The sequence below is a fragment of the Tubulanus polymorphus genome, chromosome 3 (genome assembly GCF_964204645.1).
Source record: "Tubulanus polymorphus chromosome 3, tnTubPoly1.2, whole genome shotgun sequence".
Classification (NCBI taxonomy): Eukaryota; Metazoa; Nemertea; class Palaeonemertea; order Tubulaniformes; family Tubulanidae; genus Tubulanus; species Tubulanus polymorphus.
Window position 1 is genome coordinate 23,689,245 of NC_134027.1, and position 23,942 is coordinate 23,713,186.

At 42.9% G+C, this 23,942-nt stretch overlaps 1 protein-coding gene across 2 annotated transcripts in view; it reads right to left on the reverse strand.

The window, feature by feature from the left end:
* LOC141902354 (glucose-6-phosphate isomerase-like) overlaps positions 1-23,942 on the reverse strand; it is a 53,042-nt gene that overhangs the window by 21,071 nt on the left and 8,029 nt on the right. For both annotated transcript variants that reach the window (XM_074790036.1, XM_074790037.1), the window contains exons 2-5: positions 17,654-17,744; positions 8,793-8,930; positions 7,998-8,132; positions 4,206-4,349 (exon numbers count right to left, since the gene is read on the reverse strand). In XM_074790036.1, coding sequence (XP_074646137.1) covers positions 4,206-4,349; positions 7,998-8,132; positions 8,793-8,930; positions 17,654-17,744 — 508 coding nt within the window. The remainder of the gene's footprint in view (positions 1-4,205; positions 4,350-7,997; positions 8,133-8,792; positions 8,931-17,653; positions 17,745-23,942) is intronic.

A 23,942-nucleotide genomic window follows, 5' to 3' on the forward strand; every position in this document is an offset into this window, starting at 1 on the left:
ACCGAGAATAAGTCGGCTTTTCAACGCGACGATGGCCTAGACGACGAAGACTTCAGACGAAGACCAATACGTTATAAGCGCCGTGTGAAGATCGCCTGCCGCAGGCGATGTCACTGCGACTACCAGCCGATATGTTAATGGACGCCATATGAAATGATTACGCAATTCAGCGCGTTGCGTAACCCCATTCAGTTCTTCGCTTCTTTTTCTGAAATTTCTTACGTAAGACCAGATGAAAAATTCCAATTCGTGGCCAGCAAAAAATGGCCACTGAGATACGCGTAAGTTAGGTTTCAGACCAGTAAAGCAAATATGTCGTCAAGCTATTTAAAGGCAGTCACTTAAGTCAAGCAGAAGTCTTCAAATTACTTAAGTCATTACTCAGGCAGTCACTTAAGTCATGCATAAGTCTTCACATTACTTAAGTCATTCCTCTACTTTCGAGTCCCGATTTGTATTCCAATTCAATCTACGTAGTGTAAATCTTCATTTAGGAAAGTGATTTCAAACTTCAGTCAGTTAAGTCATGAGTCATCACATAACTCAAGTCATCTCTATGTTTGATTCGTAAATCGTATTTCAAATTCAATTTATTAAGCGAACGTCACCATTTGGATAAGTCTCATCAAAGTACCGGCGGCTTATTCGTCCAAACTTTTTGCCCTAATTTGTATTTCTAATTCAATCTACTAAGTATAAGTCAGGGGGTGGGTCCAAGATTAGACATAGGGGGTTTCCAGAATAAATCAGCTGTGTAGCAAGTGCCGAGCACTGAATACGCGAGGTGAATTTTTTTTTGGGGGGGGGTCTGAAAAATATAAGCCTCCAGATGCATTTTGTTGCATTTAACCAGTGAAATTTAACATAGTAACGTAGGAGGGAATAGCAGTGTTTAAAGAAAAAGACATTTTTTTCAGAGGGATCTGCCCCTGTAAGTCGTCACTAAGAGATTAAGTCGCCATCTGGCTAAGTCATCAAAATAAGGATGGCCGTGACATAAGGGAGTTTGACAAAGCGCTGATTGGCCAGCCGCCGGCGATGATGTCACCGGCATTTTTTTTACGACAGGCAATATGTTAATTGCAGCCCGACGAGTTATTACGCAATAAAGTGCGTCGCATAATAACCGATTCGGGAAAGCCTCCACATGTATAGCGGGAGTAGTTCATGATTCTATTTTTTTCTTCGAAAGCAACTTGTCGCTAGGCGAAACAGGCAGGCAGCTCGACGAGCTGAACGCGAGACACGGCCATTACGTTTGATATACGACCGTCTGCCTAATAGAATTTACGCATAACAGACTTTTGAGTAAACAAGTCAAAACGCCGATAAGGAAGATTTTTAGGTAATCGAGAAATCTACGAAAAAAATATTTTCGCCCTAGAATTTTTATCACCTCCGAAAAAAAAGCGCATAGCAGCGGCGGCGTGTATGTTAAACAGGTATGAACGTGGCAAATTATTTGCCCTTCGCACATTATTTGAGGGTTTGAGAGATCAAAACCGGAGGATATGTCTACAAGAAATGTCTGATAACGTCGATTTTAATGTTCATTTGATAATCGTAATTCTGTATAATAAGCATCTAACCAATCGGGCCTCTGTAAGTCGACAGTGTTGCCAGAGCTATTTCAACAAGAAAATTAACTTTAATAAATTATTTGACGCCTGCGAAAAAATGTAGAATTTCTGGGATAAGCTAATGTGGAATTGCAAATTTGAAATCGAAGTTATAAGAAATTTGGGGAATTATGAGATTTGGCGATTGGGTAGATGATACAGTCTTCGACTGGTCTAATTAAAAAAAAAATTGTCAACTTGTGACCGACTTCGATTCACTTTTGCCTCTAAGGTGGTCTGCAACTTCATTGCCTCCATGGTTGAAGAAAGAGCTCTTCTGATGTCTGCTTCATCATGACTTCGAGCATATCGTGTAGCCAGCCGGCCCGGTTCCGGGGCCCGGTTTGGCTGTCACTCGATATCCTAGACTTGAGTCTGGGTTGAAGTAGACATTGTCATTTAAATAACTTATTCATGTTATTCTGTATGAATTACCCGTGTGTCTTGTATTTTGTATTTTCTTAGTTTAAAATTTGTAACTTTATTGAATTTGGGAATTTTATCCCGGAATTTCAATGTAATAAGGATCAATAAAGTATTGAATTGAATTGTCACCTTATACACATGCCATCAGTGGACGCGGAGCCGTATATGACAGCTATGCTATTATAAATTGCTAATCTCATGAAACCTGCATACCCCTAATATCGAACATATTTTCTAAAACATTTGAATATTGAAATTATATGTTTACACGTTTTTATATAGACCACTTGTAGCCGCCGATGAAATTCACGCCGGCCCTACTCAGATCGTAGATAGCTTCGTCATTCCACTAGCATCCCCATGACAGGGTCTGACTTTTATATCAGACTTCCAAATTGTGTATACATCCGCCATTTAACCGAATAATCCGATTTACTTATCATTTCTATTTATGCCTGCCGCTCCTGATATAATCATACATCCTTTACTATTACAATACGTCTTCTCATGATATTCAATGCAATATAACATTCCGACGTTCAAATAGAGGTCATTATATAATCCCAGGGAGCCATTCTACATCTTTATCAATAATATTTTGCCAAATAGCTTGTATGTGTACACATAAACCTGTGACGTTTTGCACATCGATTTACGGCTGTCGTTTGTAAAATGACGCTGAATGGTTAGCATTGTTTAGGTTTCATAATGGTCACGTTTTATAAGGCGTCAAAACATTTCTAGGATTATGGTTAAGCGCCGCCATGTTTATGGTTTAAGTTTGATTTAGCGGGGCCAGTAGACCGGCTATTTACAGTAACACTTGCAAATACCTGCCCACAGCATGGCCATAAAGGCAGTAATATCACCGAGGAACAAAATGCTATTTCTCAGGGTTTTCATTGAACATTGTAGCCAGTCGTAAGCTAGCTCACATCGACACATTCGAGCAACTAATTGTATCCAGCCAGTTCCTCTCATGCGCTGAAAACTGCCCGGCAACTAGTTGTCTCCAATCGCAGCGTCGATTAATGAAATTAATCTGAAATTAGCTTTTAATTAAACTCGTTTCAGTTTTCTATGTTTCTATGCTCTCTTTCTATGTGTATGTAAAGCCAATCAGCATATTTCATATGGATTTTAGGCTGAATAAATTATTATCATTTTTAATTAGTTTTAGTTATAAATTCTATATATAGTTGGTTTTAAACGTATTATCTGTTCTACGCGTCTTCTGTGCGGCTATTCTACCATGCAGCGTTCAGCTATTCATCAATCTCTCCCTCTCCCTCGCTCTCTCTCTCTCTCTCACATCTCTCGCTCCATGAAAAACATTTCAAAGAGAATTTCGACTAATTTCGCAGTTGATTCGCGCGGCTGACAGGAATCGAAGACGCATTTCAGCTTTCACCCCGAGGGGGGGGGCAATTTTTTACTTGACGACGAGATGACAGCGGATGAATGAGAGACGATACACAGACCGGGTGGCGCTACTTTTCTGCCATTTACATATTTTACGGATGTAATACCACGTAATTTCCAGAGTGAATCTGTGGCAGGTGAACGCAGAAATTTCTGTTACATTAAACCAACTATATCCATCTTTCATGAATCTGGTATCGATGAAGAAATGCGTTGATGATAACATCCAAATTCAAATTCCCTGAGATTTCCAGGTTTTTGCCAAAAAATTACGCAAATTCTTCAAGTACCGATCTTATCTTGATTTTTTCGAGGGTCCCAGTGGCAGAGATTTTCAGGTTTTTGCAAAAAGTTGTCAAATTCTTCAAGTTTCCCTGATGTTATCTTGATTTTTTCCGGGTTCCCGAAGATTTCCAAGTTTTTGCCAAAATCTGTCAAATTCATCAATTTCCCCGATCTTATCATCAATTTTTTTCCTAATGCCCTGATTTTCCCAAATTTTCATCAATATTCAAAAAAAGTTTTTTTCTAGAATTTTCCGATTCCCGGACTTTTCCAGGTTTTTTCCAACATTCATCAAATTCCCCGAGTTTTCCCCCGATTTTTTTCGAGGTTCTTGCCAAAATTTATCAAACACCCCCCGAGTTTTACCCGATTTTCTGTTCTTGATTTACCCGATACCTCGAGTCTTCCAGGCCGGTGGCCGCCACGCAACAGGAAAAAAATGTGCCGACTTACCTTCGACGCGACGATGAATAAAGTCGTTTCCGGGTTGAGACTTTTTAATTTCACAGCGAGATGAGTTCCGTCGACGTTCGAAATGAAATGCACCGCCGGACCGTCGCCGTAAGGCTGCAACGCTTCGGTTACCATATACGGACCCTGAAAATTATACCGAACTCAGGGATCAAGGAACTACACTGCACCTGCTTGAAAAGTTATATGCTCGACATTGTAATCCGACGATTTCAATGCCCCCTGGTGAAGAAATATATCATTCAATGACCTTGAAACGATATTTCGCTATTCAACGTCCCCCGATGAACATGACCTTAAAACTTACTGCGATCATAGATCACGTCATGAGGTACGGATTTGCAACTAATTGTTCTAATGAAATATGCATTGGTGCCAATATGATTAGGCAAACTATGTATAATTCAATACTCCTGACTTTAATGCCCCAGGGATAAGAGAAATATACCGGGCAGCCCCAACTCCATGCGTGTCGTCCTATGACATTGCTAACAACAATCGACATCAAGAATATAAGTTAAAACCTGTTGATATTATTGTCCACAAAAAAATCTTTTTTCACAAATACGCACGAGGACTGATAGTCGGCAAACAACATTACACGTCAGCTATCGTATGTGTGTCCAATCGACCCAATTTTCGTTTTCTTTGTGTTGATGGGCCCAAGGGGGATACTCTCAATTTTCCTTGAATAGTCGCTTGTGGACATCTTAATTCTCAAAATCACGGCAATTTTCTGTACGGCAGATGTGTCTAGGGGGGAGAATACACTTAAACACAAAGTAACAGGACAATACACGGAAGTGTGTTGAAAACGTTGAAATAACTAGATTCCAGCTATATGGACTGACCAAAAATCAAATGCTACAGTCCACGGAAATTTCGTCGAGAATAATTCAAAAACGATAATTCGAATCAGTCAACGATATCTCTAATAACTCCATATAGAAGTTATTTTGCTCATTCTAAATACCGATGTTCAGCTTTTCCTTTTTTACATCCAGTGTTTATTATCGTTCATTCGATGATTACGTAATCAACGCCGCTAGTTTTTTCCCGCTCTCGTAGTTCATTCATCGCGGAACCGATTCAATACAACGCCCATATGTGCTAAACTAATATCAACACAGCCGAGTCGTAAAACGACAATTCCTGAATACGAGGGAAGCCTATAGTAATGTCGCCCGCACATGTGTTTGTATGAGTGGCTGCCTGGCTGCACTTTTTATTTTCAATTTCAATAGCAGCCTGTCGTTCGATGACATTCTATACACCGGTTTACGTAATTGCGATTAGTTAGTCATACAAAATGGTCGTTTTGTTCGGGAATGAATTAGTCGTCGATTTTTTCTACTTCTTTCGAGCAACACGCAAAAGGTCGGCAGTCAACCGGAATGAATTGGATACACCGTTGACAGGCAACGGACAGACCGCCGAAGACTCATTTCAATACAACTGCCAACGAGAACTTCAAACTGACAGGTGCCAACAATGCTAATGTGGCGAGTGGAGATCCACCAGGATCATCAGTAGCTAGTTCAGTCCCTAATTCTAAAGAGATACCAGCAGCAATGTTACTGTGGCGAGTGAGGATCCACCAGGTTCATCAGTGGCTAGTTCAGTCCCTAATTCTAATGAGATACCAGCAGCAATGTTACTGTGGCGAGTGAGGATCCACCAGGTTCATCAGTGGCTAGTTCAGTCCCTAATTCTAAAGAGATACCAGCAGCAATGCTACTGTGGCAAGCGAGGATCCACCAGGTTCATCAGTGGCTAGTTCAGTCCCTAATTCTAATGAGATACCAGCAGCAATGTTACTGTGGCGAGTGAGGATCCACCAAGATCATCAGTGGCTAGTTCAGTCCCTAATTCTAAAGAGATACCAGCAGCAATGCTACTGTGGCAAGCGAGGATCCACCAGGATCATCAGTGGCTAGTTCAGTCCCTAATTCTAAAGAGATACCAGCAGCAATGCTACTGTGGCAAGCGAGGATCCACCAGGTACATCAGTGGCTAGTTCGGTCCCTATTCCAACGGGATACCAGCTGCAATGTTACTGTAAGTGAGAATTCCACTTGCGGCAAGTGAGGATCCACCATAGGTTCATCAGTGGCTAGTTCTGTTCCTAATTCTAAAGAGATGCCAGCAGTAATGTTACTGTGGCAAGCGAGGATCCACCATAGGTTCATCAGTGGCTAGTTCTGTTCCTAATTCTAAAGAGATACCAGCAGCAATGCTACTGTGGCAAGCGAGGATCCACCAGGTACATCAGTGGCTAGTTCGGTCCCTATTCCAACGGGATACCAGCTGCAATGTTACTGTAAGTGAGAATTCCACTTGCGGCAAGTGAGGATCCACCATAGGTTCATCAGTGGCTAGTTCTGTTCCTAATTCTAATGAGATACCAGCAGCAATGTTACTGTGGCAAGCGAGGATCCACCAGGTTTATCAGTAGCCGATTTTTAATTTGCACTCCATTCTAATGGGGTTCCGGGAGCAAGGCTACTGTGGCAAGTGAGGATCCACCAGGTTCATCGATAGCCTCTATATTTTAATGGGGTACCACCGGCAATGTTACTGCGGCAATCGAGGATTCCACTTCCACCTGGTTCATCGAATCAACTCGCTCCAAACTAAATCAATGATCATCAATGGAAACTATACCAAAAACCGAGTAGAAAAGTGAATCTTAAAACATTTTCGGTGGCTTTTTAGATTCAGAATCTAATTTACAATCAAATTCAAAATTCACTCGAAACGAACTCATTTCCAATTAGATAAAGCACCGACATACATCGTACAGCTAGATTTACACGAAGCGCAATTTAAGGGATTCGGAACCATTTCTGGACTTCGATAACACTTTTGACGCCCCTTATTGCATTATCGCAAAACCATATATTACTGATAGACGTCAAGACGTTCTGCCTTTGAACGACTGCTGATATTTGTTGAATTAACACTTCGAGACGTTATACGGAGCCACTCATACGTAAACACGCAGATCAAATACATATATAAATGTCAACATTACGTACTTTTTACTTTTCGGCCCTAAACTAGTAGCATGGAAACGAATTAGGCTACGTTTCTAGAGGAATTGTTCGCGGATGATCACCAGTTTATGGCGATATAATAAGTATTTCTACCATTCGAAACTTGAAAATGAAACTCGAAAACTTTTGCAAATCAGATAAATTGTTGTGCCTTTTAGTTTTGACAGGGTTCCCACGGATCAGTCATTCCTGGATATAAGGAGTTTTTAAGGAGTTTTAAAGGAGAAAATTTCAAATTTCAACGAAGCGTCTGTGTCACCTTCATATCCCGAATAGACTCCTCCTTACAATAGACTCCTCCTAAATCGATACTTTTTATCTCGCTAAACCGTGAATTCGGTGGTTTTTGAAGCAAATTATTATCACCCTATACATTTCCTTAACTCAAATTCAGTAACCGCCTAATCGGATAAACACAAATCCTGGTCCCGACTGTACTCTACTGTACTACAAACATTTCTAGCTGCCTATTTCCTAAAATTTAAGGATTTTTGGGCATTTTGTTCAAATTAAAAGATTTTCAAGCACCTTCACGAGCGTTTTCCATTTTGAAGTTTTTAAGAAATTAAGGAGTCGTAAGCAATCGATATGAGGTGTAGCCAATATTCGAATTTGGTATACACGTAAATTTGCTTAGGGCAATTAGTTTGCCGGGGGAGGCTGGCCATTGTGCGTAAGATCTTGGATCGCGAGGAATATTTGCGCGACGATGACTTACCAAATCGGAGCCGCCGATTCCGATGTTGACGACGTCGGTGATCGCCTTACCGGTGAATCCCTTCCACGTACCGCTGCGGACCTCCTCGGTGAACGTTCTCATCTGCGTCAGAACGCGATTCACAGCCGGCATCACCTGCGAAAATAAACGCACCTAAAAATTACGCTCGTTAGAAATCGACGCGGATATTTCGAAATAGTAGCTTAAAGAGATTGAGTTTTGTTAAAAGTTCTCGGCAAATCTGTGATATCGAATATAGAAATTCATGCATTCTATGTAGCTTTAACCCTTTCAGTGCCGACTAATTAATACCCAATAGTGCTGGAGATTATTTGAAAATTCTAAAAAATTCCACCCTAGTGTGTTGAATAACGGGAATACCACTTTAGTGTGTCTACACTGCGGCGCAGTGTATCGTTAGTTACTAATATTTCACTATGTTTGACACATGCTGCCATTTTTCAAGAGAGATAATTACCAATTACTAATTACATCAATACACCACAGTGCGGTGTACTAGCAAAATCTATCACTGATTTATACACTGATTTATACAAAGGGTTAACTATGATGCATAAAACGTCCTTTTCAGTAACTTCAATATGTCCCACGGGGCAATTGGCCTACCTTCAGCACCAATTATGGCCCATCCGAATTCCCTAAGATCTCGACATTTTTTCACAAAATCAATCGAATCCCCGGAATTGTCTCTAGATTTTTTTCCCTGATTTCCCAACTTTCCCGAGCCACAAGCCGGCCTCACTATCGACAGATTTGCGGAGTCGAATAACTTACGTCGTTGCCATTGACCATCACCGGCGTATTCGAGCGGTTCCTCAACGCCGTGTGTAACACCGCGCGGTTTTCGGTGAAGTTGATTTTCTCGCCGGTGAATAAAGCTTCGGTCATTTCGCGAACACCGCGATCGTTAGCCTGAAAAAAATGAAACAATCAATAATAAATATCATTCATACGTTGGCTGCCGGTTATGAATATACTAGTACTTCCGGTCCTGTCGCCAGTGCCGGTTATGAATATACTTGTACTTCCGGACCTGTTGCCAGTGCCGGCTACGAATTGACTTGTACTTCCGGTCTTGTTGCCAGTGCTGGCTAAGAATTGACTCGTACTTCCGGACCTGTCGCCAGTGCCGGTTATGAATATACTCGTACTTCCGGTCCTGTCGCCAGTGCTGGCTACAAATTGACTTGTACTTCCGGACCTATTGCCAGTGCTGGCAACAAATTGACTTGTACTTCCGGTTTAGTCACCAGTGCCAATAGGCACAGGCCCACTTTGCACCTGTGCGAACAGTTTTTCCAGACCAAATTTGGCACAGGCTAAAAATTCTCACGCGATCGCGGCTTACATGACTGGCACCATATTCAAGAATTTCGTGCTGTACCTTTTTTCGCTAGATCGTGAATTTCTTACTTCGATCAAAATTAGGAACGGCCATGCCCACCAGGAAAGGGTTGGGATACGTTAGCACGCAGATTTCAATGCTCAGTGCCGCCCTCTTCAGAGCTATGCTATGCCTAGGAGGTAGCTCCCTGGTAAGATAAGATAAAACTGACTATAATAGGTCATACCACCTGGTGGCTGGAATAGTCAATAGTGACAATTAGGCTTAAAATATTGATACCTTGTTTCCCATTTCTGCCGAGCTTCTCAGTTGACCCGGCCGGCCGCCTATCTACCCTGTACATTACTTTTTTCAAAATCATGATCAAGCTAACAATAACAGACCCGGCAGTTAAAGAAATGAACTGATTACAAATTTTATTGCAGTTCACAAAAATGACCCGTCCGCTGCAGAGAAACAAGGTATCATTTGATTCTACCCATATTCATAAATCATTAAAAAATGTTTTCCTTCCTTCAATAAACGAATTCTTTGTTCATGTAAATGAATTCTTCCTAAACAGCTGTTCACGCTGAATATACTGAAGTGCATAACATAGGCTTGAAGGAGGAAGTTATAGGCCTTCGTACGATTGCATCAACTACCAGCTGTCGAAAAATTCAATAAACCCGCTAAAGATGTCTGCCTCGATACTTCTCCCAATGACATCATTGAAGTATTTTCACAAATTCCTACAAATAGAGTGATATAGACCCTTCCCGGAAATATGGCTGCCTTCATAAAATCTCCCTATGACATCATCAAAATAGACGAGCTGATCTAGACTCTTTCAGAGAAGATGCCTGCCTATAATATATAAAAAGATGGCTAAACCTATAACACAAATAGGCTTGTATTGCTCTTATACCAGGAAAACAAGGGCACCGATCATTCGCCGTATGACAGATATTCAAGGTCATGAAGCACGCATTCAAGGTCGTGAAGGCACGCAAGGCAGATATTTTCTGGTTAATAGCTCGTAGAGGGTTAAAACGGCACATATGAAGAAAAACCCGATGGATAGGGTGAATAGGAAATGAAGTAAATACTGTAGAGAGCTATAATCTGTCTATAGAGAGCCAATATATCGGGCGAACAGAAAATGAGATACGCGGAAAATACTAAAAGAAATAGACGAGACGAGAGAGAATATATTTCACTAAATATATACCCGACGTGGAACGACTATTGAGTCGTGATATGACTATTGAATTATCGCCGCGCAGCGACTATATCGGGTCGTGGAATCAGTGGAATGACTATTCGAGTCATTGGATTGGCATAACTCAAGTCGTGGAACCACGGTCATCGGTGGAATGCCTATCCAGTTATCGGTGGATAAAATATTGAGTCGTGGAATTACTTTTGAGTCATCAGTGGAATTACTGGAGTCAACAGTCGATCACTTAGTGGATGAATGACTGTTGAGTCTTGGAAAACCTAAGTCGGGAAACCATTAACGATTATATTTGATTCAGTAACTGTAGCTTGTTTTTCAACATACAGCCCTCCATACGTATACAGGAAAGTTGCCTCATTAAAATGAATACACTAATCAGAAAAGGATCACATATTAGATAATACCAGAAACGATGATGCAAAATAAAATAACCTCTCCTCAAATTCTCAGTCTTTTCACGGATTTTACAGATTTTCGGCAATTTCGCAAGTTTTTCATCGTAACAGTTAATTTTGTTTTCGCGAATTCGACAGTTTTTCACGTTTCCACGCGAGTGCGGGAGCCATGATTGTACACAGTAGAGCCCGATGAAGGTTGAATCTAGATCGAAGTGCAGTGTTAGAAAGAAACCGCACGCGCCGTGTTTACCAGGGCGCTAACTTCGTACCGCGGGCGTCACGATTGTACGCGAGTGTGGGAGCCAAGATTGTACATAGTGGAGCCCGATGGACGCTAAGTTTCGATCGAAATGCAGTTTAGAGAGATGCGCGGTGTTTACCAGGGCGCTAACTTTATACGTCAGGTGTTACGATTGTATTTGAGTGCGGGAGCCATGATTGTACATAGTAGATCCCGACGAACGCCAAATTTAGATAAAGTGCAGTTCAGAGAGATGCGCGGTGTTTATCAAGGCGATAACTTCATACCTCGGGCGACTATCAATCGGGCTGAATAAATATTCAACTCATTCACATTTCATAACTTCATCATACATTCCATTTAACAGCACGACTACTTGCACTCTCTCGACGGTGAATCTATCAGCCGTTTCAGTCACATTTAATGTCAGCTCCGTATGCAGTCTGGAATTTTCACAAGGGATTGTGGTAAACTCGACAGGGTTGTTTAACCCATTAGCTCTGGAAATGGATCCAGTATCGAGTTACACACTGACACGCGTCGGATTAAACTGCAGTGGAACTGGATCCAGTCAGACCAGATTGAAATTATACCCACACAACTGTTGAAGTGGATCCAGTGTCAGATTTAACTCACACAACTGTGGAACTGAATCTGGAGTCAAATTAATCCCACACAACTGTGGAACTGGATCCAGTCAGACCAGATTGAAATTATACCCACACAACTGTTGAAGTGGATCCAGTGTCAGATTTAACTCACACAACTGTGGAACTGAATCTGGAGTCAAATTAATCCCACACAACTGTGGAACTGGATCCAGGAAGAAAGACACTCTATTTGGATAGATATATGAAAACTGTGGGTACTGGAGTGTGTAATGGGTAGTGTAGTGTGATCTGTGTGCATTTGTGGCCAGCACACAGATCACATTGTTCAATGGGGTTTGGTCCAGGACTCGCAAGATTTTCAACAACACGGAAGTAACGTGTAATAAATGATGACTTGAATTGCATGACTACCTACCACCCCTCATTATTGTTGGAAAACTAAACGTTCGGCACTGACTAAAAATTAGTAATAACATTTTAGAAATGGCCAGAATTTTAACTTAGGTTCTATCTCATTTTTATTTTACAATTGCGATTGGTATAATTTTTTTTTAAACGGCCGTTAAGGCTTCATGTTTCGTCTGCAATTCACTGCAAATAGTTACGCAACTACGCACATTTCAGTGTTTTTGGCAGCTGTACACTCAATCGGCACCGTTCGTGACTAGCTTCACTGCGGAATTATCATTAATTAACATCGCCATATCACATCATCAACTTATATTGTGCCTTGAAACCCTAACAGCCGAAATAATTGAAATGCACACACGATTTCTTTCATTGAAAATTGAGAGAGTGGCCATGTTTGTGTTTGCTGCTTTGCGTAAATCCCGCGCGGTGGCGCGACCGCGCGGAGTGGGGCCGATACGTCCAGTCGGATTAAACCTGCAGAACTGTGGAGCTGGATCCACAGTCAAATAAAAACCACACAACACTATGGAACTGAATCCGGAGTTAAATCAAATCCACACAACTGTGTTACTGGATCCAAAGATCTGTGGACTAGGTCCAATATTTCAAAGTAATAGTTTCGTTACTTCGATCACCAACAGTTGTGAATTTCGTATCTATAGCAGTTACATTGGAACAAGAGAGATGAGAGAGGGAGAGGGAGAGGGAGAGGGGGAGGGGAGAGGGAGGGGAGGGGAGGGGAGGGGAGGGGAGGGAGAGGGAGAGGGAGAGGGAGAGGGAGAGGGAGAGGGAGAGGGAGAGGGAGAGAGGGAGAGGGAGAGAGGGAGAGAGGGAGAGAGGGAGAGAGGGAGAGAGGGAGAGAGGGAGAGAGGGAGAGAGGGAGAGAGGGAGAGAGGGAGAGAGGGAGAGAGGGAGAGAGGGAGAGAGGGAGAGAGGGAGAGAGGGAGAGAGGGAGAGAGGGAGAGAGGGAGAGAGGGAGAGAGGGAGAGAGGGAGAGGGAGAGAGGGAGAGAGGGAGAGAGGGAGAGAGGGAGAGAGGGAGAGAGGGAGAGAGGGAGAGAGGGAGAGAGGGAGAGAGGGAGAGAGGGAGAGAGGGAGAGAGGGAGAGAGGGAGAGAGGGAGAGAGGGAGAGAGGGAGAGAGGGAGAGAGGGAGAGAGGGAGAGAGGGAGAGAGGGAGAGAGGGAGAGAGGGAGAGAGAGAGAGAGAGAGAGAGAGAGAGAGAGAGAGAGAGAGAGAGAGAGAGAGAGAGAGAGAGAGAGAGAGAGAGAGAGAGAGAGAGAGAGAGAGAGAGAGAGAATGAATGATTCAAAAAAAAATGTATAAATCTAATCTTATAAAATTCCAATAAAACATGTGGAGCAGGAAGTCATAAAATCAAACTTTATGATTTGATATCTATCGCAGATAGCTAACCAGGACTTTGTACTGTTTGCATACAATGATAAGCGTATGGATTATATCAAAATGCATGAAATATAGCGATAAACCTGTATTTGAACTGTCTGACTGAAACAATACCGAACACAGGCCAATGAACCAGATAAAGTGGACATTGTAAGGTGATGCCAAAACTAATACCCGTCCGTCCTGGGAGCTATCCTTATAGAATTGATACATATACATGAAAACAAAAACAAGCTATCATGATTCATTTCAAACCGGCAATTGAATTGACGATACTGCACAACTTTCTCGCTTTAAAAAGAACTGATTCTAATCAGCTACGATGAACTGTGAAGAATATTGACAACGATACAAACAGTGACCGAATGACGACTTTCGAACACAGTGGCGTTGGAACCGCAGCGACTGCAGCGGCCAAAGCTGCGGCAATAATTTGCTGAATGACGTTTTTTTTTTCTTTGAATACCACATTTTTGGAGAAAATTAAGTAAATTCGCCGCGGCAATATTTAGAACCTGTCCAAAATCAGTATTTGGCCGCAACAATCAAAAATTGCTTCCAACGCGCCTGGAACACTCTCATATTCGCTCAAAACATGGCTTCATGGATCCATTTAGATCTGGCAAGTGAACCGATGATACCGCGTAACTTTCTCGTTTCAAATGCTACTGATTTCAACCATCTACGAACTACGAAGACACTTTTTCGGGACACCGCGAGGAAAATTGAAAATTTAAAACGACGTTTAGAGGAACAGTAGAAAATTGTTGCTGGGACAGCAATAGTTCTTTTCACAGTGAGGCATTTTCAGGGACTGTCACTGACAATCAGGGACAGTTGGCGTCGTCTGGCCCACAGACGACACTACTGGGTGTATGCAGGTTTGCTGCATCGTTTTGTCAATTTCATGAAAGCGTAATAACGCTACGATCATGCATGCGTGGGTTTTGAAAAAAGAACTGTCAACTTATACCAGATGGGGGAAACGTGCCAGAGGGAATTCGATCTGATATGAAACTAATAATCCTTTATAGTGAGAGCGACTGCTGGTTGAGACTGGTTGAGCGCAGTCACAACCGCTGTGAATCTCAGAGGGGTCCGCGACCGCCTGCCGATATTCGCAATTAACTGTAATCTGTCATTATTAATTAGCGCCTATCTCGTTTTAACACCGAGATCGATACTGATACGACCGTTTGAACGAGGATGATAGGAGAGGGGGAGAAGAGCGAAACGAAAGAGAGGAATGAGAAGAGAGGCAGAAAGGGGAGAGGTAGAGGAGGGAATAGGCAGAGGTGAAGGGGAGATGTAGAGGCGCTCGATAGAGGTGAAGGGGAGATGGGAGAGGTAGAGGGGCTCGGTAGAGGTGAATGGGAGATTGGAGAGGTAGAGGAAGGGCTCGGTAGAGGTGAATGGGAGATGGGAGAGGTAGAGGAAGGGCTCGGTAGAGGTGAATGGGAGATTGGAGAGGTAGAGGAAGGGCTCTGTAGAGGTGAATGGGAGATGGGAGAGGTAGAGGAAGGGCTCGGTAGAGGTGAATGGGAGATGGGAGAGGTAGAGGAAGGGCTCGGTAGAGGTGAATGGGAGATGGGAGAGGTAGAGGAAGGGCTCGGTAGAGGTGAATGGGAGATGGGAGAGGTAGAGGAAGGGCTCGGTAGAGGTGAATGGGAGATGGGAGGTAGAGGAAGGGCTCGGTAGAGGTGAAGGGTAGATGGGAGGTAGAGGAAGGGCTCGGTAGAGGTGAATGGGAGATGGGAGAGGTAGAGGAAGGGCTCGGTAGAGGTGAATGGGAGATGGGAGAGGTAGAGGAAGGGCTCGGTAGAGGTGAATGGGAGATTGGAGAGGTAGAGGAAGGGCTCTGTAGAGGTGAATGGGAGATGGGAGAGGTAGAGGAAGGGCTCGGTAGAGGTGAATGGGAGATGGGAGAGGTAGAGGAAGGGCTCGGTAGAGGTGAATGGGAGATGGGAGAGGTAGAGGAAGGGCTCGGTAGAGGTGAATGGGAGATGGGAGAGGTAGAGGAAGGGCTCGGTAGAGGTGAATGGGAGATGGGAGGTAGAGGAAGGGCTCGGTAGAGGTGAAGGGTAGATGGGAGGTAGAGGAAGGGCTCGGTAGAGGTGAATGGGAGATGGGAGAGGTAGAGGAAGGGCTCGGTAGAGGTGAAGGGGAGACGGGAGAGGTAGAGGAAGGGCTCGGTAGAGGTGAAGGGGAGATGGGAGGTAGAGGAAGGGCTCGGTAGAGGTGAAGGGTAGATGGGAGAGGTAGAGGAAGGGCTCGGTAGAGGTGAATGGGAGATGGGAGAGGTAGAGGAAGGGCTCGGTAGAGGTGAATGGGAGATGGGAGAGGTAGAGGAAGGGCTCGGTAGAGGTGAATGGGAGATTGGAGAGGTAGAGGAAGGGCTCGGTAGAGGTGAATGGGAGATGGGAGAGGTAGAGGAAGGGCTCTGTAGAGGTGAATGGGAGATGGGAGAGGTAGAGGAAGGGCTCTGTAGAGGTGAATGGGAGATGGGAGAGGTAGAGGAAGGGCTCGGTAGAGGTGAAGGGGAGATGGGAGAGGTAGAGGAAGGGCTCGGTAGAGGTGAATGGGAGATGGGAGAGGTAGAGGGGCTCGGTAGAGGTGAAGGGTAGATGGGAGAGGTAGAGGAAGGGCTCGGTAGAGGTGAAGGGGAGATGGGAGAGGTAGAGGAAGGGCTCGGTAGAGGTGAATGGGAGATGGGAGAGGTAGAGGAAGGGCTCGGTAGAGGTGAATGGGAGATGGGAGAGGTAGAGGAAGGGCTCGGTAGAGGTGAATGGGAGATGGGAGAGGTAGAGGAAGGGCTCGGTAGAGGTGAAGGGGAGATGGGAGAGGTAGAGGAAGGGCTCGATAGAGGTGAAGGGGAGATGGGAGAGGTAGAGGAAGGGCTCGGTAGAGGTGAATGGGAGATGGGAGAGGTAGAGGAAGGGCTCGGTAGAGGTGAATGGGAGATGGTATCGTATGGAAGGGAGATAGAGATTTAGGAGATAGAGCAGGGAATGTAGATGAAGGTAGAGAAGGGAAGAAATAGAGGGGAGAGGAAGAGGCCTGGAAGAATGGCGAAATGTAAAGCGATTGAGGTAGAGAGGGGATATCTAATTACAATGAGATAAGTGTATCTAATACAAGTTAATCAAACATTACAGTAAACCAATTACGTTCAATAGCGTTCAATATGAACTCACAGCAGATTGATTAAACTGCTTACAGATTACACGAGGCATATAGAGCTGATAGCAGCAGCAGCAGCAGCAGCCGTGGCAGCAGTCTGTTACACGCAACAACAACATTACAATCATATACTTAATTCACTACTTCAAATCTTGATTAATTCTCTATTAAAGAGTCAATTAGTACGGAACAACTGACATGAGGCGTTCGAAGTCCCGTTTAAACCAATCCAGCCGCAGAATTCTACCCTGTTGACGTTCAAAAAAACACTAGTAGTCTGCAGCCAGTTGCCTCGAGTGAATTTGTCTGGGAACTCGCTTTAGTTCCCTACAATAACCGAGTGAACCCGCCCTATGGCTCAATGATATGGACCATTACGATGAATCCGAATTGAATCTGACCAATATAAGTAATCGAAATATGCTTAAAAACCGTTTCCGCGCTGACTAATTGATACTCTTAAGTGCTAGAGATAATTTGAAAATTTAAAAGAATTTCACCTAATTTTTTTGAAAAAATTTGAGCCCTACGCATCAAATAACAGATATCCACTATGCGGTGTATCGTTAGTTACTTATATCTATATCTGACAGGTGCTGCCATCTTCCAATAGATAACTACTAATCACTGATAACTTTGTTACACTGCGATGCGGTGTACTACTAGCAAAGTCCATCGCCGATTTCAATACACCGCACTGCTGTGAAAGGATTAAACGGGCGTAATATCCGAAGGTCTGGAACGAGCCGAATCCCGACTCGATCCGTCGACGAACGAAATAAAGCGAAAAATGAAAATCTACAGTTGCCGACACGGCGGTACTTACCAATTGAAAGAGAAGTTTCATTACGTCTTCGTTGATTAGGTTTTTGGAATAATCGATCAAGATGTCGCCGTCGGTCGTTTCCAACGTCGAACTGAAAATCGTCAATAAAAATAAATCACACGTTAATACACCGAATGAGACTCTGGCACTCGAGGTCACCGTTGGTCTTTCCTCTAACTCGACGCATCGCGCCATCTATAGATTTGCAATCGATTACGGTTAAAAAAATATCCGCGATACCAATGGAAAATTGTATGTTGTAATTCAATATTCAACTGCCCCGGTGGAGAAACTTAAGACCAGGGTCCAGTTCCACAGTTCTGAGTTAAGATTTGACTCTTTTGACTCATTGAAAATGAACTAACTTTAACTCAGAGTTTACTCTAACTTACAACTGTGGAACCGAGTCCTGGTGATCCAAATTCCACGTGAGAAGATGTATTCCCTATGACAGTGCTGACTTATATCTATAAGATAGATATATCAACCCTTTTATACATCTCCAAACGTGGAAAAATGAGACCAAGATGGCCGCCAATTGCGTCAAAATTAACTGATATGTTATCCGATAAGATCGCTTCCCGAAGTAAACCCATCATGAATATCAACAGAAAATGGCAAACGATTAGTTAATAGCTACAGGTCTTTGAATTTAGACCATGTCATTTGACGGGCCGTCACAGCCATATTGAATCCGATTGACTTAATTTGCCTTTAATGAGGATACATATACATGCATGAAACATCAAGGTAATTGGTCAAAGCGTCTTCGAAATTTCCCTCTAAATCTTCAAAAATTGTGTAAAAAGTGCGGATTTTGTCGAACAACAATGGCTGCTAGTCGGCCATCTTGAATCTGCCAGTTTTTTGGTTAGAGATGTGTCTAGGGTAGATACATGTATAAACCGAATATCAAGACATCCATCGATGCGTCTTCAAAACTTCCCAAAATAACTAGGTTCCTTCTACCGACAGATAAATGGGAATAAATCGAAAAGTGAAACGCAACAGCCCCCCTGGGACTATGTCCCAAGTGGGTTGAATATTTCCATCAAAGAGATCTGAAAACAAGTCTGGGTGGGGGAGAATTATATTTGTATTGATGATATAGTGACCGATGGAGATCGATACAGTGTTTACAGACAGCACTCAGTTCAAGCCTGTTGTTATTCAATATTTCATGGTTCACGTTAAAGCCATCAGTTCAAGATGTGGTCATCATCGCGAGGGATCCATTAAAATTCTAACCGCCGAACTGTTCAATCGTTAACTATTGAATGGCTATGATCCATTAATCAAAACAGTCGGACAACTGACTACAAACAGTTCAGCTATTCTCTATATACCAACTACACTACGAATAAATACATATATCAACGTTTGTTGTTGGAAAAGTGAAGATCCACATTTAGGGAGTTTGATTCCATAAAATCGTTGAATCAAAGTTGACCTTTAGGTCCACAGCTATCACCTGGGCCAACGAGTTCTAGGATCATGGATTTGACTCTAAATCTAGTTCCATAGTTGTGTGGGTTTATTTTGACTCTGAAGCCAGTTCCACAGTTGTGTGGGTTTAATTTGACTCTGGACCCAGTTTCACAGTTGTGTGGGTTTATTTTGACTCTGAACCCAGTTCCACAGTTGTGTGCATTTGACTTTATACCCAGTTCCACAATTGTGTGGTTCTAATTCAATTCTGGATCCAGTTCCACAGTTGTGTGGCTCTTATTTAATTCTAGACCCAGTTCCACAGTTGTGTGGGTTTATTTTGACTCTGAACCAAGTTCCACAGTTGTGTGGGTTTGACTTTATACCCAGTTCCACAGTTGTGTGGCTCTTATTTAATTCTGGACCCAGTTCCACAGTTGCGTGAGTTTAATTTGACTTCGGATCTAGTTTCACAGTTGTGTGGATTTAGTTTGACTCAGGATCCAATTCCACAGTTGTATAGGTCCAATTTGACTTCCAACCCGGGTCCACGTTGTGTGGGTTTAATTCGACTCCGAAGATCCAGTTCCGCAGTCGCACGAGTTTAATATGACTTCGGACCACGGTTCCAGTAGAATTAAACCCGCACAAAGTCCGCAAACACGAAGTCATAAATGAATCCATCTCGAGATCAAACGTACGACTAATTGAATTTTCGTTAATAGCCCGCGAGGGCGGCGCGAACGTCAATACGTATTAAAATCGTTTGTGCGACTGAAGAACGCGGGCGTCATCTTTATAAACCGATACCGCGAGCAAGCGCGCGAGAATGAAGGAAAACATCAATCGCATACATTTTCAAAGAGAAATAAAATGTCAATCGAAAATCAATCAGCCGACACCGAGGCTGAATTTTCTTTCATCTGATATAATATTACGCCGACTTAAAGTTAATTCAATTCCAGACGAGGAAAAATGACGAAGACCTATATATCTCATCATCCTCCCCTGTGGCGAGGATTCGAACTTGACTCGGCATCGCTCGACTCGGCCACGGCACGGAACCCCGCCACCCTAGACCGGGAACGCAGGTTTTTTCGCACAAAAAACTTGCGGCACCAATTAGATCGCCTGTCTTTAATCGCAGAGGCAAATTTCACAGAAAAACTATAATTGGAAGATTACAGGCAGACATATCAAATATATAGACCGGAACTCAGGGCTGCCAACCAATAAGTGCTACATTTTTTTGAGCAACATTTCAATGAAATATGAAAGTAAATGTTCAAATTAATCAGTAATCAACAGTAAGACCCTCATTAACATCTTTCATATTTCTGTTCAAATTGATCAGTTATCAACGGTAAGACCCTCATTAACATCTTTCATATTTCTGTTCAAAATGATCAGTTATCAACAGTAAGACCCTCAGTAACATCTTTCATATTTCTGTTGAAATTAATCAGTAATCAACAGTAAGACCCTCAGTAATATCTTTCATATTTCTGTTCAAATTAATCAGTAATCAACAGTAAGACCCTCAGTAACATCTTTCATATTTCTGTTCAAATTAACCAGTAATCAACAGTAAGACCCTCAGCAACATCTTTCATATTTCTGTTGAAATTAATCAGTAATCTACAGTAAGACCCTCAGTAACATCTTTTATATTACTGTTCAAACTAATCAGTAATCAACAGTAAGACCCTCAGTAACATCTTTCATATTTCTGTATGCATCGAACAAATCGAATCAGTATTTTTCGTTACAAAATAACAATAAATATTGGAAATCAGGAACGGTTTGACAGCTCTGGGAACTCGTAACCTACAGTCCGGTTAACGGATATATCACTGTTGAGATCTCAATCTATCCGGCTGATTGCTGATTGCTGATTTCCTTGGATAAACATTAACTTTCTACACAATTTATCTGAAGTGTCGAGACAAAAATTTCACGTCCACACGGTGATAGCGCGCGCAGTTAATTCGGCAGCCGTTCATCGGCGAAAAGTCTATCGCAACTCGGAGCCATCGAATACTGAGTAAGAGGCTCGTGGAGTAGACTCCATCTCGTACTCGGTAAAGTTGGTAAAATTTGTGTTCGGACTAAAAGCTGAATAAAATGCCACCACCGAGTCGGGCGCCGTACACCGAGAACGACAGCCCAACCTAAATATAGGGGACTGTAGTTCGAGTTCTGGAAAATAGCAGGCGAATTGTCGACTTACTTTACTAAAATATCAGGCCAGAGCCGAGGGGGAGGGGGAGAGTGGGTTCGGGGTTAGCGAACAAACCCCATAAAGTTTTCAGTCACCTTCGAAAAAAAATTTGGGTAAAGATTTTTCGAAGTTTGGATACCATTTTCATATTTTTTTTTTTTTGGAAAATGAAAAGCAAACCATTCTCAAATAATTTTTTCAGGTACTTCATGCACAAGATCTTACTGTCGCAAAGAGTGCCCCTTTTAACGGAAAAAAGTGTCCTTTTTCTTGAAATAGAACTGCGCCTCAAAAAACGAGCTTCCCTAATTCTTTCCTAAGTTAGGGTTCAACAGTAAGAGTTGTCAACATTGCGTCAAAATGTCTCAAAAAATGAAAGCTCCGACTTAGACCGGCGATCAGTAATAATCGATCGGGGTCTCATCGCGGTAGGGGCAAACGCGCCCGGTACCGAGGGAACGAAAGCGACGCATCCAATTCGAGCTCGCATTCCCAAGAGCTCTCTCTCTCGCGTAATAACGCAAACACTCGTCTATATTAAACGGGGTAAAAAAAAGCCGCCATCACACGCGACGACCGGTATGGAAATTTATGCACACGAATTCGCGGCGAGCAAATATCGGTGCTCGAGTATATCATCGGAAAACGTTTTAATCGACCGAGACGTCATCGAGACGTTTTAAAAAGGCGATCCGCGAAACGTGATCAATCCGTTTTTAATTCGAAACTGTGAATAACGTATATACGATGCGCGTACTGCCATATTTTGATGACATGACGTGTGTATCACGGAGACACCGCTCTGATGAATGAATCGGATTATATATATATATATATATATATATATATATATATATATATATATATATATATATATATATATATATATATATATATAATCCGATTCATACAACAGATCCGATTCATACATCAGATCGGTGTCTCCGTGATACACACATGTCATCAAAATATGGATTCCATTTGTGGAAAGTGAGGGTCTACCATCAGCAGCTGGTTCAGTCCCTACAACTGTGGCAAGTGAGGATCTACCAGGTTCATCAGTAGCTGGTTCAGTCCCTGTTCTAACGGGGTACAACACCAACTATGTTACTGTGGCAAGTGAGGTTTCCACTTGTGACATGTGAGGATCTATACAGGTTCATCAGAAGCTAGTTCAGTCCATATTCTAAAGCGGGTAAAAATACCGATACCAGCAGCAATGATGCTATTCTACCAAAACCATAAAGGACTTCTTAAAACAGTATGGAAACTGATCATGGTGGACAATATTGGTCGACTAAAAATCAGTCTGTTTTCACAACAGCAAACAAATATTTCGAATAAAATCTTTCCAAAATTAAGCATTTTCAGACTGCGTCCGACTCGGTTCAACTAAGCAGCGCACACGCCGACATTCGAACAGCGGTACAAGGCCTACATCAGTCAGTGCGGTTTATCGAAACAAATGAATAAAGTCGCTTTTTTGACAGTCGCTCGTCGTGCCGACAGTGTTGTTATTGGTGAAAATTCACCTACTCTCCAATAGTCCCACTCTCCCCTCTCCCTCTCCCCTCTCCCTCCCCCTCTCTCTCCCCCTCTCGCGTGCGCGATGACGACGACGACAAAATTTTTTCATATCACGCCATTAGCGAGATGGCCTAATGCGTCGACATTTAAAGACCGTCGAGTCAGCGCTGTAGCACAGGAGTCACCGTGAGGTATGGTGCAGGAAATGTCAAATGGTGATATACAGTGTTCAGTCTCCACACCAGGTATCAGAGGAGCTGCGAACAGCCCTTTGATTTTTACATCCGCCCCTCTAAAAATCAGCCACCACTTCCGCTGCCCCTACCAGAGTGGATGTCAATATTTTATTAATGAATTGCTTTGAAATGTAGTGATACGATTTTAGCTTTTTAAGAATTTAGCTGAATTTTCTGGCCGATCCAAATTTGGCCCTGGCCATACAGGCACCGGCCCATTTTGGGACCCGTGTGAACAGTAATTCCGCGCCCAAATTTGGCCCTGGCCATAAACGCTCGTGTGATCGCGGCTATAGACTGAACATGGATTCTAGGACCTTAGTCTTGCACATAAAACGAGTTAACATGGCTCCCTCCATACGCGCCCCTTATGACATCATAATCATCATAGAAACCGTCGGCCGGTAAACATGGCTGCCTCCATTGAAAACTTGCCGGTAAATATAACGCCAGACCGGACCGCCTAATATCTCTAATCACGCGAAGAAATGAGAAGACGGTTTATAAATACGTTTTCTGGGAGAGCTGGGAAAAAGGATTGCAATGCGAAAGAGAGAGAGAGAGAGAGAGAGAGGAGAGCTGATAAGAGAGGATAGGGTGGGAGAGGAGAGAGAAGCAGAGAGAGGAAGCCAAATTTTTCGTTTGTAGTATTATGATGAATTACTCGTGTGGATAAAAAGCCATATTTTCAGAGCCGTTCGCAGAAACATTCCAGGTTTTCACAGCAAAGCCGAGCCACGGCACACACGTACGCACACGCGTCTAAAAAACACGAAAGTTTTTTATTCCTTTATTTCTAGACAATGGATATTGTTTTTTTTTCAGTCACGTACTATACGCGCGCGCAGATAGACACAGTGACAAATGAACGGCAGCC